This window comes from Drosophila innubila, assembly GCF_004354385.1.
Source record: "Drosophila innubila isolate TH190305 chromosome 3L unlocalized genomic scaffold, UK_Dinn_1.0 0_D_3L, whole genome shotgun sequence".
In the NCBI taxonomy this organism is placed as follows: Eukaryota; Metazoa; Arthropoda; class Insecta; order Diptera; family Drosophilidae; genus Drosophila; species Drosophila innubila.
The window spans coordinates 14,669,301-14,687,290 of record NW_022995376.1 but is presented as its reverse complement, the minus strand read 5'-3'; the positions used below and the strand labels follow the sequence as shown (position 1 = coordinate 14,687,290).

General features: G+C 38.8%; 2 protein-coding genes across 6 annotated transcripts; both read right to left on the bottom strand.

The window, feature by feature from the left end:
* Positions 1–263: 263 nt before the first annotated feature.
* On the bottom strand, positions 264–13,014 carry LOC117789007 (PAX-interacting protein 1). Of its 5 annotated transcripts, XM_034627993.1 has the most exons (7): positions 12,990–13,014; positions 11,089–11,093; positions 4,632–4,882; positions 2,561–2,744; positions 2,433–2,490; positions 1,409–2,374; positions 264–909 (listed from the first exon to the last, which is right to left on the bottom strand). In XM_034627993.1, the coding sequence occupies exons 3-7, from the start codon at positions 4,708–4,710 to the stop codon at positions 682–684; spliced, it is 1,515 nt and encodes a 504-aa protein (XP_034483884.1). In that variant the 5' UTR covers positions 4,711–4,882; positions 11,089–11,093; positions 12,990–13,014; the 3' UTR covers positions 264–681. The 5 variants fall into 5 exon arrangements, with proteins under 5 accessions (XP_034483884.1, XP_034483881.1, XP_034483880.1 ...); XM_034627990.1 differs by lacking the exons at positions 11,089–11,093; positions 12,990–13,014 and adding an exon at positions 6,392–6,570 and having other exon boundaries at positions 4,632–5,063; XM_034627989.1 differs by lacking the exons at positions 11,089–11,093; positions 12,990–13,014 and adding an exon at positions 6,392–6,570 and having other exon boundaries at positions 4,632–5,014.
* A 2,951-nt stretch (positions 13,015–15,965) lies between these two features.
* On the bottom strand, positions 15,966–17,723 carry LOC117788465 (zinc carboxypeptidase). The gene is made up of 5 exons (XM_034627244.1): positions 17,552–17,723; positions 16,969–17,484; positions 16,694–16,787; positions 16,268–16,564; positions 15,966–16,202 (listed from the first exon to the last, which is right to left on the bottom strand). Exons 1-5 carry the CDS (start codon positions 17,699–17,701, stop codon positions 16,009–16,011), a joined length of 1,251 nt encoding a protein of 416 aa, XP_034483135.1. The 5' UTR covers positions 17,702–17,723; the 3' UTR covers positions 15,966–16,008.
* Between the last annotated feature and the right edge of the window lie 267 nt (positions 17,724–17,990).

The window sequence follows — 17,990 nt, the reverse complement described above, 5'->3', positions numbered from 1 at the left end:
ACATTTTACAGAAATAATTTTCAAAATTACACGATGAATAATGATTATGACTAACGAAATTGTGAGAGAATGTAGAAGTCATTTTTGTTTACTTGTTTTTCTTGTTGTTTGTAATTTGTTTTGTTTATGGGTGTGGTTGTTATATTCATTTGCATATACATACATATATATATATCGTTATGTTATACTCGATCCTAAAACTATTTGTCTGGCGCATTCTAATCCATCTATATTCAATCTTTCGCTCTTTGGCTGTTTGTTGATTACATACTTGACTTTAATATGTAGTTATAATGCATTTTATTTGTTGCTTCGCAAAACTTTTAGTAGTTGTAGTAGTTTTTCTTGTTTTTTTCTTTGCTTTTCCATTTGTTGTTGCTGTTACAAATTGTCGTTTGGGGGTTTCTACCCCTTGGAAGGGGGCGAGGATTGAAACATTGAGTGCAGTTTTACAATTTTCTTCGTTTTTTTGTTTTTATTCTTTTTTTTTTTTTGGTTTTGTTGTTAGTTTTAATTTAATTTAATTTATAATATATTTGTTTTTGTTTAATTTCGCTTAAATTTTCTTTGGCGCAGTTGACTAATTCTGTGTGTGTTTTCTCCTTTGTTTATGTTGTTTTTTTGTAATATTTTTACTTTTGCTTTGCTATGGTTTTTGCTTGCTTTTTACATATATAGATATCACGAGAGTTCCTGCGAGAACTGCGTCTCCAGGGTGGGTCTAGTTCTACTTGGATTTCTGTTGGGATTGCGTATCGGTGGTCCTGGGCTGCCATAGCCCGCCGCATACAGCTGCGGACACGAGTCTTTTATGAGTTCCTGCGTCTCCCGCAACTGCCGCTGCACTTGTGGCGCCAATCGCTGTACACTTATGGCCGGCGGAAATTTATATTCCGTTGGCGGCGCCGCCTGTCAATAGAAAAAGATTCAGTTAGTCGATCAGCTTGGGAAATTGACATTAAAGTTAAGAAAATATTTGAAGATTAAAGCTGCGGTTTTTATGAAGGTATTCTTTTTTTTTAAGTTGAGGTTTAAAAAGCGTGTACCATCGAATAATAAAGTTTATATAGGTGTATTTTCGGTTATTCTGATTTTATATTATTATTCTTTCTATTAGTTGAAGGCTAAAGCATTTTTATTCTTTTAATAACTGATATTAAACAAGAGTTGAGGTAAAATCAACTAGGGGGAAATAAAACTGTGGATTGATGAATTTATATATATAAAATATTATTTATATCACTTTAAAAGAACAGGTCAAACTAGAGAAACCCTACCAAAATCTGTGTGTTTGAATCCTTGACATTTTTCTAAATTTTCTTAGAGTAAGATTAAAAAGAATCCCTACAAACTGTCCTACCATTGAAGCTTAGAAATTATCTAATATGTGGATTAAATCCTTTCTTACCTGCACAGAGTGCATGACATCGCCGTAGTAAGCGCCCGTTGAATGTGGAGGCTGTTGTTGCTGCTGCTGCTGTTGCTGCTGCGACGTTTGTGGCTGCAACGACTGCAACAATTGCTGTTGACTTTGGCTGTGTGGAGCGGTTTGTGGTTCGTAAGATTCGGAGGCAATGGGAATTGAGGCCGCTGCTTGGGCAGCGATTTGGGGGGCAGTGCTCGGTGCGCCATAGTAGGACAGCTGCAAGGGTGCACGTCCGGCTGTTGCGCCAGCGCCATTTAGGAAACCCGTTACTCCCGTCTGCATAAGCGGCGAATTGGCGGCAATGTACTGAACAGGAGCGCTAACTGGCGGCGAAGGTACGGCGCCATATAACAACCGCTTGGGGCTGACACTTTGTGGCTTGACGCCCGCGGGCAGCGTTAGTAACTGCCCACCATATGCAGCAAGTTGTTGCTGTTGCTGCTGCTGTTGTTGTTGCTGTTGCTGGTACATGACCAGTTGCTGTTGCTGCTGCTGTTGCAGCTGGACAAGCTGCGCGGCCGCCGCTGCATTTGCATTGGACGTATTGACAAGATTGGCATCCAGCTGAGGTAACAGCTGTTGCGTCAGCATGAGCTGTTGTTGCTGGTAAAGATTTGCCGCTTGCTGTTGTTGCTGCTGCTGCTGCTGTTGTTGTTGTTGTTGTTGCTGTCGCCCCGCCAAGACGTGTTGAGGTAGATACTCCGTCGGAGGCATTGTATTGCAAGCCGAGGAGGGCTGCAGCAGATGACCAGTGATACCGCCAGTTGCTCCTCTCGTCTTGAGCGGCACCTGCACCACCTGCCGAATGGGCGTCGTCTGCAGCGATCGACTGGCCGAGGAGCATATGGATGCGGTGATGCTGGCGGACTCCCAATGCTGAACCAGCGCATTCAGTCGTGCCTCCTCCAAGGCTATTTCCGTTTCACTGGCAGAGTCGTAATCCGGACCCTGCACAAAATAAATCATTTTAGAAGTAAGTTCTCCTTTGTTAAGCTCCTGTGCTCACCTCGTCGATCTTCTTGTCCAGCATACGGAAGAAATTCTGTTGGCTTGATGATATTTCTCTGCAAGGTGCAGGCAGTTTTAGTTGAAAGGATTTAGGGGGGCACACAGTGACATTGAATGACTACTTACTGGCTCTGCAGCAGCGATAGATTCTTGGCACGCAGCAGCGACACGGCCACGTCCTCCTCGGTGTCCTGAATGTCCTTATTGCTTTGTTCCTCGCTCTCTTCATGCTTCTCGCGCTCACGTTGCTGTGCCTTCTCAGCATCCTCAATGTGGCCTTCGTCCTCATCCGTCTCGGCATCTGAATCGGCTGCGTGACGACAGAGAAAGACAGAGAGAGGAGTTTGTAACATATGTAATAAATGTAACTAGACAACAAGTTTGGCAAGCAAGTAGCAAACTTTAGTAATAAAATGTTGTAAGCGTTGTAATATGTTTAGTTGTTGGCCATGAAATGTCACAAAGAAGTCGTAGAAAATTACAATAACAATTTCAGAGAAACGAGATAAGATTTTCTATTATATCATTTATATTTATTAGCTGTAATCAAGGAACGCAGCTCCCATAAGTTTAAAAATCTAAATTGCAACATAACAATAATATTTTAGTATTTAAGTTTAAGTTTTATTAAAATCTTTATCACCACACTTATTTCTGATTTAAAATAAAAGTTTGGAATACGTTCTATTTTTTTTTTACTTACAAATAAAACCTTTAAAATAATTCTCATTAACCCATAACCCATTTAAAATATATTATTATATAGAAAAATGAGTTTAAAAAAATATATAATAATTTCTTGGCTCGAAATCAAATAATTTGGTGCATTTTATACTTGCTCGTACTAGGAGTATGCTCGCAAATTCTCTCGAATTTAATAAAAACGAGTTATGCATATTAATGCCAATTTGGCATTCGCAACAAAATATGAATGAAAAACTTTATAATTAATCTAGCTCGTCCAAAATGAAAGGAGATGAAGAATAAGCAAAAGCGAGGCTGACAAAGCTTAGGCCAACAAAATTTGGGTCGTTTATGGCACAATGGCGCCTTTGTGTATGCTACACTTTTGTTAACTCGTTTTGAACGCAGCTCAAACGCACACACACACACACAAATACACTCAAGCATACATAAATAGAGGCATGACTCCCAAAGGGCCACACCCACTCAACTGTTACGCCCACTGCAACAACAAGTTGCCTTTTAGCAGTTAATTACACACCACACACACAGAGAGAAACAGACTGAAAATGGAAGAGAAAGGCTGCAAAAAGCGACAACAACAATGCCAAAAGGCTCTCGGGAAACTGCCAAAAGTTTGAAATGTAGGCTACAGTAACACTTTTTTATATACTTTTCTTTTTTTTTTTGAAGTACAGTCAGTCAAATCATTTTCGTGACAAAAAAATGCTCATATGTATTTCATTAAAAAATCAAAATCTGTATTTTATTTAAGTATGCATTATTTTTCCTTATTTCAAGTATTTCAATTATAATTTATTCATTATATTAACAAGTAATAATAATAATAAAAATAATAATATAATAATATTTATTTTTTTTTGTTGTAATTCAAAAAATCAAGGACAAGGAGCAAACATACAGACGCTTAAATATAATGATTTCAATCAGTTTTTTATAAAATTACTCTTAATAACACATCATTGGTAAACATTTTTAAAAATCATCAATAAATCATTACTATCAAATTTGTATAATATAACTTACAATGATTGTGCTCCCTGATATGAACTCATTTCTTTGTCAAAACAATTACTTGACTAACTTTATTAAGTTTGCACTTGTATAAATTCGCACACAGACATGCCGTGCATGTGTACACACTTGTAATATTTATAGTATGCAGGTTTGCAGGCTAAAAGCCAGGTCTATTTACATACATACATATGTATGTGTATTGTCAGGCGAATAGGCGAATGCACGGCATAAGCTCTGCTGCTGACATATTAATCAATGATGTCCTCATTGTGAAAACAGGTGGGTTATACACACATACACACACACACACACACAGACATGAACGCATACACTCAGCCTACACGCACACACGGCTGCAGGCAAATTGATGTCGTCATGCGTGTAAGCTTTTGTTAAGTGTATGTATGTGCTAAGGCACAAACAGAGGCAACACACATACAGTGAAGACTCCTTTTAAAATACTGTCTCTGCTTACCGTGTCCTCCTTTCTTGCCATTTGCTTTACTCTTCGATTTTCTGGGATATAAATGTATTTTGCTCTGTCCACAGCCCATTTTCTGACTGTTCGGCTGCTGCTGCTGCTGCGACTGCTGTTGACGGCGGCGCTGACGTTGACGCTAACGTTGAGGTTGGCTTTCTGTGTTGTTGTTTTTGTATGTTTTCAATTTTTTATTAATTTGTTGCTCGACACGTTCTGCGTAGTCTGCTGACGACCTGTATCTCTTTCTCTCTCTCTCTCTCTCTCTCTTGCTTTGCCACTCGATTGCTTTGGCTCTCTCTTATTTACGTTTTTGTCACACGTCTATGCTGCTTCTGTTGTTTGCTTTCTTGTGTTTTATTCAATTTTCACTAATTTAACTATGTGTGTAAATTTAATTTATTTGATCTGCAGTTGTTGTTGCTGCTGCTAAGAGGTTTTAGTTGTTGTTGTTGTCGCTGCTTTTTATTGTGTACGTTTCGAAATCGTTTCGGTTTTTATGCGACAGCAGCAACATCAACAAAGACAGCAACAACATCTGAGAGAATGGAACATTCCGCTTTAGCCACTTGTTCGAGAATTTCATTTGTCGTCATCGTCGTTGACGTTGTGCGTAAAACGCCCGCCCACCCACAACTTCCAGTTTAAACCAAACACATAAACGCAAAAACTTTTAAACGTAGCGGAAATTAACTTTTTACCTTGGAACGAACGACAGAACCATCGACCGAACCACGGACATGCCGACCCCACCGACAGGCAACACTGAGCCACTGTACCACCCAACAACCCACTATCCAACCACTTGTTTCGCTTTGTGAGCTATAAATTCAATTTGCAGCGTCAATTTGTAAACATGCACGGCACAGGACAACACTGGACAGGGCAGGGCAAACCCATAAAAGGGTTTGGCCAGGGCTGCAATACAATTTCTCTGCTTGTTGTTTTTTTCTGTTGCTGTCCCTGTTGTTTTTATTTTTTGTTTTAAAGACGCGCGCGTTTTGCAGCTTTCAACACTCGTGTGCTTTGTTGTTACTTGTGTTGTTGTTGCTAATTTAAACAAATAACAATAATAAGCACAACAAATAATGCAACAAAAACACTTGAATTATATTCAATTATTCTCACATAGCGGAGCAGCGCACTGACTAAACCAGAGCGATAGCCTCTTCTCTTTCTCGTTCACAGTTTTGCTTTTAATAGACACACACATAAACACATGCATATACAAACATACAGGCAGCAGGCTGTCGAATGAGGCAGGCAGCGAGGCGCCAAACAGCCGAGCAATCGTTCAGAGAGCGAAGAGAGCAAGCTCCAGTGCTCGCCGACTCTCTCTTTCTTTTATTTGCTGCTGCTTGCTCCTGTATGCGTTGATATGTACGTGTGTGTGTTTGTGTGTTTGAGTGCGCGCTGCGTGCGAAATTGATTTTTCTATTTATAAAAAAAAAATCAAAATATATCTGTATTTTCGTTTGTTGCGCGGCGTTTTTTTTTTTTTGTATGGAATATTATTTTGGTTGCCGCTGCCAAAAACATAATTTATGTTTTATTTATGAATTTCGTTTCCCATTGGCATTTTTTATTTGCCCATTTCGAAGTTTTCTTCTGCGCGTTTTTATAGAAACTTGTTTGATTTATACGCAGCGCCACTTGGACACACACTCGGTATATTCGTATTCAGATTCACAATTCGATTGAGATTCCGGAAACATTTGGTTGTGCGGCACAATTGCCGTACAGCATTTACCGCTTACTTTTATTTACACATTTATTCTAAGACTAAAGGAACTTTTGCGCATCAGTTTTCATTTAATATTTACACTCGGTTCTTTCATTTTTATGGATTTTCTGCGGAAAACTCGCCGAAAAAGTTTTAGCTGCGACGCGACGCTTCTGTATGGAATTTTGTATGCTGAAATTTATGCTGCCTGACACTCCTCTTTGTGTCACACAGCACTTTTGTGCTTTTCTCATTCGGCGCGTCGCGACGCGGTGAGAGAGAGAGAGAGAGCAGCGACAACTACTGAGAAGAGCGGAGCGCAGCTTACATACCAACACATGCGAGAGCTTTTATGCTCGGCGCTCTTCCCGCTGTCCAAAGGGTGGGTTTTGGGCACTGCTTTTGGAATGTGTGCTTTACATTTTTTTCGGTAGGGGTTTGAAGCTTTCATTGAAAGCTGTCGAAAGATACAGATTATTTATCTAAACGGTGAAAGTTATCTGCAACTTAAAGCTCATGTGAAATGCGCCCTTGAACGGGCTAAAGCTTTACATTTGAGATTTACAAAAGCTTGTAAGAACTTTTCGTAGTTTATCAAAATGGTTGGCAGCACTTTACGGAAAAAGTTTACCTCAGCTCATTTTACAACCAAGTATTTGAAGCTTTCAAGAGTCCACGCTGTATGAAACTATTGTGAAAATCTTCTGAATCTTATTTACAAATAAAAAATCTTCATATTGTCATGCTATGCCTCATTACTTTTCACAGTTTCAGCGTCCAGTGCGACGCTCTACTTCCGTTGCCGCCCAATGCCAATAACTAACCCCTATATTTTGGTAAAACTTCCCCTTGCTTGTGAAGATGGGATATGTTTGTGGATGCCCATTATGCGAGCTGGCCATGTGAATTTATTGCATAATAATGAAGTGAGAAACGTTACAAATCAAAACACTCGACAGCATCGAGATAAAGTTTTGCTGCGGGGTTTTTGTTTTCGGTCGTATTTTTTATCATTATAATATTTTTGGGGCAGAAACATTCGCAATTCTTGTGCATTTGTCAGCCGCAACGGAATTGAAACGTTTGCGCTTTTATTGCCGCGGACGTGTGTCGACTATCCTGACTATCCTGAAAGGGGGTGGGTTAGTTCCGAGGGGATGTCCTAAATGGTGGGAAAAAAATATGACATCGATAACGGCAAACAGAAAGTAATATACAACAAATGCGAAACAGTATCACTACATTGATCTGGATATGATATTAAAATATATTTCCATGCTATCCTATCGACAACCAAAATAGATTATTCAAATATTTTTCAGAACTGTCTAATTTTTATGTCAAAAATGTAATACTTATTATACCAAAAATAAACACATCACTATTATAACTGCTCTTATTATTTCTGTTTTAAGGTTTAAGATTCTTCAGCTTTCTTAAATAAACTAAAGTTTATATATTGTTTATAATAGGGTTAGCAAATAAGTTTTATGATTAAAAAAAAATATTATACTCGAAAAAAATTATCTAGATGATTGGGAAAATAGCATGATTATACAAATTTAAAACGGATATTGAAAGATATTTCCATTCCATTTTTATTATAATGGAAAATAAGACTTTTTTGGACTACAAATTATTTTAATATTTAAATGATATATTTATAGTATATAGGTACAATCAGCTTTGATATAAAAGGGAAGTATATATTCCAACAAAAATTCTCACCAGATACAAGTAGGATTCACTTATTCACAAATCCAAATTTTTGCTACGGGTATTGACAATTTTGTGGGGCTGTCAAAGGGTTGCATCCTCGACGACTGGGAACGGGATTTGCCGGCGTTGATTGTGGCAACATATGTTTCTGTCACATTGTTAGCGTGCAACAGTTTGGAGCTGTGTCCCTGCAGGACAGACAGCCGTCATGTCTCTCAGTTGACTTTAAAGCATTTAGGCAAATTTTCGCACTGCTTTTACTGGGAATCCCCATGCTCAAATTGAGTACAATTTACATAATTTTCAACGATTTTCCGTTGTTACTCGTTGATTTTCCGCTTTCCGTCTTCTCCCCTGTTGTTGTTTGGTTTTGCTGCGGTGCTGGCCAGAAATCAACGTTGCTGTTCAATGTGTTGGCCGTGTTTTGTTAAAATCTCAGCAAAACGATTGCGACTATCATGAAAATGGGCGTGCCGCGTTTCAACGCCGTTTCGGCGTCACCCCGCCCGTCCGCCCGCCGGCCACGTGACCGCACGCGTTGCGTTGAATTTAACACGCGCGAAGTGGCGGCCCCGGGGACAACGACGATGGCGACGCTTGGGACGATCAGGCTTAAGCTTTAGCTCTGGATTGGGCGCTGATTCTAACCCTGACTCCGACTTCAGGGGCTTCAGTGCTATTTAAATGGGGTGCGGTCGAGGATACAATTTTTTAAACTTTTTTGTTGGTGTCGTCAACGAGGACGCGTGCAGCCAATAAGTCCTGAAGTCCTTCATCACTTCCGCTTCAGTTCAGTTCCGTGATTTTGCACAAATAATGTTTTGATTGCGTGGCAGCGTGACGTGTAATTATTATCGCCGCACACCATCGAGAACAACAAAGCGCAATGCCACAACAAACACACACAACACACACACAAAACACTGAGATGGAGGCAGGCTGAAGATGGTCTTGGGGGGCGTGGCTGCTGATGCTGCGAAAAATTGCAAAGCAATTAAAATGATTTGCCAGCTTTAAGTAACCAGCAGCAGGGGGAAAATTCCGGCAACAGGAGCTGCAACAAGCTCATAAATTACTTTAATTAAAACCGCAACTGAAAAAGTTGTCGACAAAACTTCCTTAAGGACACTCGCTAGAATATCACAAATTAAAAATTGCAGCTCCTGCTCCCAGTTAAGAGCGAGCAGCAATTTATGCAAATTATGCGCGGCAAGCAGGAAAATCCTTTGGCAGACCAATGCCAGAAATTTCATTAAAAACTGCGCCGAAAAATCTTTGATAAAAATTAAAAACTTTTTTTTTCCCCGTCAAGACTTTTCCCAGCTGAAGGACAATTGACAGCAAATGCAAAGAAAATGACAGAGAAAATGCGTAGATAAACAAAAAAAAAAATAGAATATGAAATCGTGAAACAAGGAATTAAAACAAGCAATAATATGAAAATATTATGACAGAGTGGAGGGAAATATTTAAATATGCCCAAGCTGCTTTCATATCGCCATTTTCCTTCCCTCATGTTTTTTTTTTTTCTTTTGGCATCTTCGTCATTTCTGGTAATTTTAATGCGTTTCTTTTTTCATTTTTGGGGCCTCAGAAAGGTCCGACAAGCGCCGCCCAGCGAGTGTCCTGGCAATGTGTCCTTCTTCTCGCCTGCTTTGCATAATTATATTCATTGAAAACTTATTTCCTTCAAGTTTTCAGCAAGAAATATTAAAAAATCCGAGTGCTGAGTGAATTGAGTTACAGTTACGAGCACATGCATCGATGGGGCGACTGGAAATGGAACGAAACTGTTTTCACATTTAATTGCTAGACCTCTCCCAGCACAGATCCCAAGTTGCTCAGCTGACTAAATGTCCAGCACTCGTAACTCCTACTCCTACTATCAGTCTCAGTCCCAGTCCCAATTTCAGTCCCTCTTTCAGTTCCCTTTGCAGTTGTTGTCCAAGGAAACTCGTTTCAATGGCGTGGCCCCGACCTCGACTCGGAACGTCAGTGGGGAAGCTGAAGATGTTGGAGCTGCGACTGAGACTGCGACGGCTGCTGCTGCAGAAGAAGATGAAGCAGAAAGCTGGAAAAAAAAATGTAACATGATTTAATGACATGAATTATTTATGAGTTTCCTGTCAATCAAAAACCACGTCAAAGCATTTTGATGGCGATGTCAACGTGCCACTGAGCAAAACACACGACGCTGCACATTGCTTCAAAGATGCGCACTCCGAGATCCCAGATCCCATACTAAACAAAATGCCTAAAAAAAACAACAACAAAGAAATAAAGATAAAAATATATAAACTTCAATAAATAAAAATTGAAGAGTATTGAATTAGCTGATGAAGTCAGATAAATGTAATAGAAACTGCGGGAAAGTAACAACAAACGCTGGAGAAAGAATGTGCAACTTTTAATATATTATTATTATTAAACATTTGAATAAAATTAGTTTAAATAATTCGGTCATTTATGTTTATTAAATCTACATAATACTACAATTTTTATATAAAGTTCTAGATGAGAGCGTTTAATTTATTTTAAAAAGTTTCTAAGAACTGTATCATCAGTTTTCACTTGATTATTTCATTATTGTGAGATCTGTAGTAACTCTATTTAATATTTAGTAATTCTCTACTAATTTCCAATTTAAATAATCGTTTCTGATTGATAGTAAGAATAACATTTGAAATAAAATTATATTATTACAAAGGGAATATTTATTTAGGATAATTTTTTAAATGAGTTAATAAACATTGTCGGAAATGAGTAAAATTTGGGAAATATTAAAAGAACTTTTTTCAATTCAATTTTTTTTTAACTTTCTCAGAGATGTGAACAGAGAAACTAACAGTTTTCACCAGATTATTTCATCATTAGAAAGATCATCTATACTCTTTTGTTTTTGTTACGTATCCTGTCGCTACTTTGTATTAGTACCCCTACTTTCCAATCTTGTGATTGTTCACATACCCCTACGTATTTATAGATACTTGCCCCAGATACGAATATGAATACTTGTACTGTAGCAAATGATATGCTAATTCAGAAGCTTTTTAATCAAGGCCCACAGCTAGACATAAAGCTAAAGCCAAAGAAAGAAGCGTTCGTTCTTATGCATTTGCATTTTGTTTACTTTTTCCCATTGTTTTCTCTTGTGCTTACGCATTATGTGTGTGTGTGTGTGTGTTCCTTGAAGCAAGTCCTTGCTCTTCTATTCTTTTTGCTGTGCTCGAATGAAATCAATCATGTAATTTATGTTAGGATAATATGCCCTGCAACAGTCGAACCCCTCTAAAATGGACTGTCAAGAAATAAATATTTAACAATAATTGATTTAAAAGGCGCATGCAAATTTCGCCACAACAACAATAACAACAGACAACAAGCTCAAGCAAGGATAAAGAACGAGAAGGACGAGCACAAGGCCTGTCGTATTTTTTAAGCTGCTTGGCACGTGGGTAAAGCGACGGCTGCTCTTGACGGGGTCTTGGCCTCAGTCTCAGTCTCCGTCTCCGCCTCCGTCTCTGTCTTAGTCTCCGTCTCGAGTGCTTCAGTCAGGCATTTTCTGGCGCTTTTTTCCAATTTCCTTGGCCGCTAAACAAACAACCTGCAATGTCCATGACGTCCGGACGTTTGCTGTCTTTTAAGCGTGAAATTATATGAAATATCCTTTAAAAAGCTTTTGATTTCGCTTCCTGACTGCGCTGCCGCCTGGACTCTGTATGCAAATGTTGTTCATCTGCTTAGCGTAAAAGTTGTTTTCATACACACTGAAAAAAAATTTACATGTTATTTAAAATTTTAATATATATTGTATTTTTTATATCAAATACTAAATGTTGGACTTTAATATGTTAAAATTTAACTATAAAATGAGAAAATAACATTAAAACAAATATGAAAAATATTTGACTTTAATATATAAATATAAATCTATGATTTTAAATTTAATATAAGATTAAAAAATTAATATGTAACATAAATTTTAATTAACTATACCAAATTTTTAAAATAAGTATGATTTAAATTTAAAAATGAATACAGCATTTTTTATTTGAAGTGTACGAGTATTTACTTGGGTTTTACTATATTCAAATTAACTTTGACATTTAAGTATGTTTTTAGTTAAAGTAAAGTATATTTTATTTATATATATATTTAATTTAAATTAAAAAATTGAAATACGATTTTTACTTTTATTTTAACTATGCGCTTTTTTCTCTGCGTGTATATATTTCAGCTACAAGGAAAGCCTCCAGCTTTCTTTTCCCTACTGCTGCTGCAAATGGAATTTGCATGCCTTTGTCTGAAGTTGACCTGCCCGTTGTTGTTGTTGCTGTTAGTGTTGTTGCTGTTGCTGTTGTTGTTGTTGTGACTGCGTCAGGTGTTGTGCACAGGATACTAATGCTCACTGTTAACGCTCTTAATGGCATAGACAAGCTGCCTTTGACTGCATAATGGAGTTGCCATTCTGTTACTGTTCCTTACTCTGAGTTTTCTCAACTGTCGCCTGTCAGCTGCATTCATTCACCTGCTCTCTAATGTTAATGACATCTCCTGGGCCGCCGCATCAGACCATTTTAGGAGGTTTGCTTTTAGAAAAAAGTAACTCAGCTGCTGCCAAGTGAAAGGCCATGGCTAACAGCAGAGGAGGAGTACAACTAAGATACGCGTATTACAAAAAATAATAAAAAAAACAAACTAAGAATTAGCATTACTTCCGAGTGATCACAATCTGCGCATACTAATTGCTTGTTGGCCGCTTTGTGGATTTCATTCATGGCAATCATTGAGTAGCCGACTCCAAACTTGGCATTGCTGAATGATTCTGCTGTGATTTTTTCCAGCACGTCTAGACGAATGTCTCCTCTGGTCGTATATGGTAACGGCGACGTAGCGCTTTTGCAATTCTCAACTCTCTTTCTCTCTCTGTCTCTGTCTCTACTCTAGAGGCTGTGCCGATTCACGGGAAATGTAAGCGTCTGGAGAAAGGGAGTGGGAATGGGAACGGGAACAGGGTACCCTGGGTTCTTATGAAACAGCAGAAAACACCAATCATCCACATCATTGTCAACACGCCATCGTCGTCGTCGTCGTCGTCAGTCCATAAACGGACGCAACTTTTGCCTTTTAAGGATACAACTCTGTGGACTGTCATAACTCTGGGTAGGCGTACCATGAGTTCCTCTCGAGCGCCAACCTCAGCATTAGCTTTAGCTGCACCAAGGTGCACTATGCGTCTTTCTCCAACTCTGGATCTGGTCAATTCTCATTGCCAAGCGTCCTAAAAAGGCGCAGACGCCGCAGCTTCATGACGCGCGCTGGGAATATCAGCCAAGTCTTGATTGTCGTCATACTTTCGCTGGAGAGACACTATCTCAGTCTCCGTCTCAGCTCAAGTCACAATCCCAATCTCAGTCCCAGGCCAAAACCAGCTGTCTCTCAGCTCTCAGTTCGCAGTTCTCAGCGTTCAAGTGTCAAGCGTCAATTGGCGTTGAAGTTTATTGCCTTGGCAGCAATTAAAGCCATTTCGGTTTGGGACTTGGGATTTGGGGCTTGGCCATGTGTAAAGGCATTGCATTTGATTTGATTTTTGATTGGCTGTCATCGCAATTGATTGCAGAATTGAATTATCAAATTAGAGTGAACGGCGTTTCTGATTTCTATACATAATTGTTGCCCAAAGCGAATGCAACGAGTCGCCAAATGAATGAATACGATTTTGACAGAAAAAATTGCTTGAAAATTGTAATTTTTTTATCCAGATGAAAACTATTTTTTTAACTGTTCAAGTTTCTGCAATGATTCATAAAGCACCTAGAAAATTTTGTAGGCTATTCCTGAATACATAAAATGTGCGTTCTTACTTTATACAAAATATAATGTTCAGGCTCAGTGTTTATATATTCCTTGAGTTGTCCGTTTTATGGCACTGTAAGATATTTTTGAGGCATTCAATTCTGTAAATATTTTTCGTCGAACTATCTTTCAGCTAGTTGACGAAGATCTTAATTACAAATTAAAAAAAGTTTAAACATTCTCTTGTAATTATCTTTAAGGAAGTGGTAGAGAAATATATCTTTACTTTCATCACAATAATATGTTAATTTAATAATAAGGCTTAACAGACTTCGATCTAAGCTTTGTTGACATTAAAAATTTAGTAGTTTGTGCAAGATAAGTTCAAGAGACTAATAGATTGATGTTAATTGTCATAAGAGGTTTTTTGTAAACAGAAGCCTTCTAATATCCATTTTATTACAGTTGTTTTTCCTTTTCTTTCTTTTGCTTGCAGTTATTATATTATTTTTTGAATAATTTTTACTATACTTATAAAATCTAATGAAGATTCTAAAAGTTATAAATATTTTCGAGCTTCTTCCTTCCTATTAACATGTTTTTAAAGAGATTAATCTCAATATTGTAGTTACATCATAGTTTACCTGAAACTATAGAAATTCGGAATACTTTACATTTTAAATTAGATTTTATCCCCACACTCGATAGCTTACTACAATTATGTAATACTTTACCTTACAGTTTAAAATTCTAACTTAAGACGCTTTTCTTTCATATTTAAATAACTTAAGATCAATTTAGTGTGGACTTGTGATTATTCTGGGAAACTTTTATTAGGCAAATTTCATGTTCTTCATTTGCTTAACTGCAATTTGGCTAAGTAAGTTTTTTATTGCTGCTGTCTCGGAGTGTATCCACACTCTTCCTGTTGCTTTCCCTTGCTGCTCCTGGCATTGCTGCGATCCTTGCATAACTCAAAGAGAAAAATTCATCACCGCAATATGCGCAGCACATACAAGGAAAATGTCGGAAAAAAAGTAGAAGAAAAATAGAAAAGTGGCAGCAAGGAAAATTGTCATAAAGGTGCAACTGACAACAGCAGCAGCAGCAGCAGCAACAACAACAACAAGAAAAAGAAAAGCGAGAAGAGACTCGTAAATTTCAATTTATATGCAGAATGAGCAGTGAGTAAAAAAGGCAAACACACTCTCACACACACACACACACACACACGCACATGTATAGTTAGAGTATATGTATGTCTGTGCATCCATGGCATGGCGAAAAGTGTCAACGTTATATTTTCTCGAATTTTCCAAGACTTTTTCATTTTAGTTTTCTTATTTTTTTTTTCTGTTTGCTGTGTGACGAGAGTGGAAAACGCAATTTCATTAGACAAATTGAAAAAAATAAGTGCAAGGCAACAACAACAGCAATAATAATAGACACAGCGATATGTCTGTTATATGAGACTACATATAGAGATATATAGGTATATGGGTATGTACTTATGGTGTATATAAACTAAGCACATAAGACAGACGAACGCCATGTTGTGGCATTTGAAGTTTTCCTTGGCCGTTTCCCATTCGTTGCGTTTATTTTTGTTTGCTGACGCGCATACGAGTAGGAGTCCCCTCTTCCCTCTCCCTTACCCACTCCTCCTACATATGTATATATATATGGCCATACACAGTTATGTGTAGAAGCCCTCTTTCGACATGCATGATGGAGCTTTCCATCCAGTTGCCTTGTCGCCAGGATGCTGCGCGCGCGTTGAAAATAGGCGGAGACTTGGCGACCAACGGCGCCTTTCACACTTGGCCAAAAGAGGGAAAAAAAGCAGTAAAAAATAATAAAAGAATGCAACCGACTGACAGCGAGTACCGTTAGCTGCTCTTCCTTATCAGCACAACTCGGCACAATTCGTTTCGTTTCACAGTTTTCCCACAATCGTCGTCGCTGATTGGAAGCTTCGGCTGCGCTGCTCGGTTTTTGGGGCGGAGCAAAAGCTCAGCGCACAGTGGCGCCGTCTGTCGTTTGCCAGCTGTCAGTGGGGGCTGTTTTGTGAGTGTGTGTAAGGCTGCTTTTTATTTGGGGGGTTGCGAAGAGTTTCTTTATTGAGTGCTAAGCTCCTTACATTACACCAATTCCACGGGCAGCCGTTATCATGCCCACGAATCCCTCGGTCACCTCACGTGCTACAGGTATTATATCCTCGGGTGGCAGCAGGAAACCCAATTCTCCCTTATCTCTCAGCTCTATGGTATATGGTATGGTTATGTTCTTTACACCATAAGCCCATTCCTTGCCAGATCCAGAGACGGCATCTAAAAAAAGATTAAAATAAACTAAATCTACTGGCAAACTTTAAGATAATTTTGATAGAACTTACAGAGTGTTGTAGCACTTGAGCCATAAGTAAATACGGTACCATAGCGTCTCAAGAGCGCATCGGAAAAACCTTTGGCCACACCCATCATCTGTGGATAATGCTCGGGAAACTCGTCAGCCGTGTGGCCCCAAGGCGAGAGCACATATTGACCATAGGAATGCAGTGATATATAGATTTTAATGCTACCTTCTGGTATCGAATTGTTTATGTAACTGGTCAGCTGATGGATCTCCGGATCGGATTCGGCAGAGGGACCAGCATAAGTATCAGAGCATGGATCGTCAGAAGCGCCAATCACTGAATATTTAAAAGAAATATTTCATATAATTAATGATATCTTAAGTTTACTACAAATATAATAAGTAGATACTGGGATGCAATTAAGTTTTAGTCAAAGATCTCAACAGATCAAACTGCTATACTTACTCATCCAGCGGTAATCGAAGTTTCGATTCAAATCTGTGCCAATGCATTTGCCGGTGGGGTCAGAGGGTAAACGCGACTTGCGCCAAAGTCGCTCCTGAAGGTAAATCAATTAAATTTATTAAATTAATGGTAGCAATTGGATGTTTACATAGAAACTGATAAGGTTTAAATGGCGCATCGTAAAGTTGTCGGTGCCTATGTGATCCGGATACAATCTAATCTATAGTTTCTGTATATATATATATATTGACAATCAGTCATTTATTGGCACTTACCACGTCGTGTGAGTAAACGAAACCATCCACATTCAGCACGGGAATTATGTACCAGTCCACATTCTGAGCAATATCTCTAACTCCCGGATTACGTGGAACGAGCAGCCCATCGATGAAATATGTGATGGTAGCAGAAGTGATCCATTCCCGAGCATGAATATTGGACTCAATGAAAACGGCATTGTTGCCTTTCTTATAGGATATCTTAATGCCACGTATGGGACGTCCTTCGTAGGACTTGCCAATGGTAAAGGGTGTAACTATGTCCGGATAACGCGTCTCAATCACATCCAGCCAGGCATAGATCTCGTCCAGCGTGTGGAACTGCGTCCATTCCATGTAACCAGTGCGTTTCTTTGGACGCTGTGCATCAATCAGCGACTGTACATTGTCAATCTTGATGCTATAGTTGAAGTTGTTATTTGTTAACAGACTCTCAAAATCCTGCTGACTTTGAGGGGGCAACATAACGTCCGAGGATTCACCCAAATGACGCGCTTCACGCCAGCTGCTGAGCTGAAAGGATCACAGGATGTGTGGACTTTACAACAGTAGCTTTTTTTTTTGTTAGGACTTAATTTACCTGTAGCACTTGTTCCTTGTCATTTAACAGCTCCAATTGCTTTGCATTCTCAATTTGCACGTTGTATACCTTGTAGTTGTCATATCGCACCTCTGTTAATCCCTTGGCCAGGCCAAAAGCGGCCAAGAGCAGCACTAGCTTCAAACTCATACCTTTCTATTGAACAGTCAATTCTAGACTGTCTTTTATTTAGGCAGTATTAATTACTAGCTGATTACACGACGTTATCGCTTGGCTCATTCAATATCTAAACCAATTGGACGCTTTTTATGTTGGCTTTTTATCAGGCACAGTGGGAAGTTGTTACCATGACTTGACAAAGACTACTTGTACTAGCCAAGTTACTTGGGCATGTCTGGCCAAGCCCCTCGGTACTTAGGCTGTCTCCCAACTTTCCACATAAATTTTGTGCAACGGCAGCCCATTTCATTGTAGGTCA

Coding starts and splice junctions, on each gene's coding strand:
- LOC117789007 (XM_034627993.1), bottom strand. CDS start 4,710: ATGGGCTGTGGACAGAGCAAAATACATTTATATCCCAGAAAATCGAAG. Junction 2,491..2,560: donor CTATCGCTGCTGCAGAGCCA/GTAAGTAGTCAT, acceptor TGCACCTTGCAG/AGAAATATCATCAAGCCAAC. Junction 2,375..2,432: donor TGGACAAGAAGATCGACGAG/GTGAGCACAGGA, acceptor TATTTTGTGCAG/GGTCCGGATTACGACTCTGC.
- LOC117788465 (XM_034627244.1), bottom strand. CDS start 17,701: ATGAGTTTGAAGCTAGTGCTGCTCTTGGCCGCTTTTGGCCTGGCCAAG. Junction 17,485..17,551: donor ACAAGGAACAAGTGCTACAG/GTAAATTAAGTC, acceptor TGATCCTTTCAG/CTCAGCAGCTGGCGTGAAGC. Junction 16,788..16,968: donor TCGTTTACTCACACGACGTG/GTAAGTGCCAAT, acceptor ATTTACCTTCAG/GAGCGACTTTGGCGCAAGTC.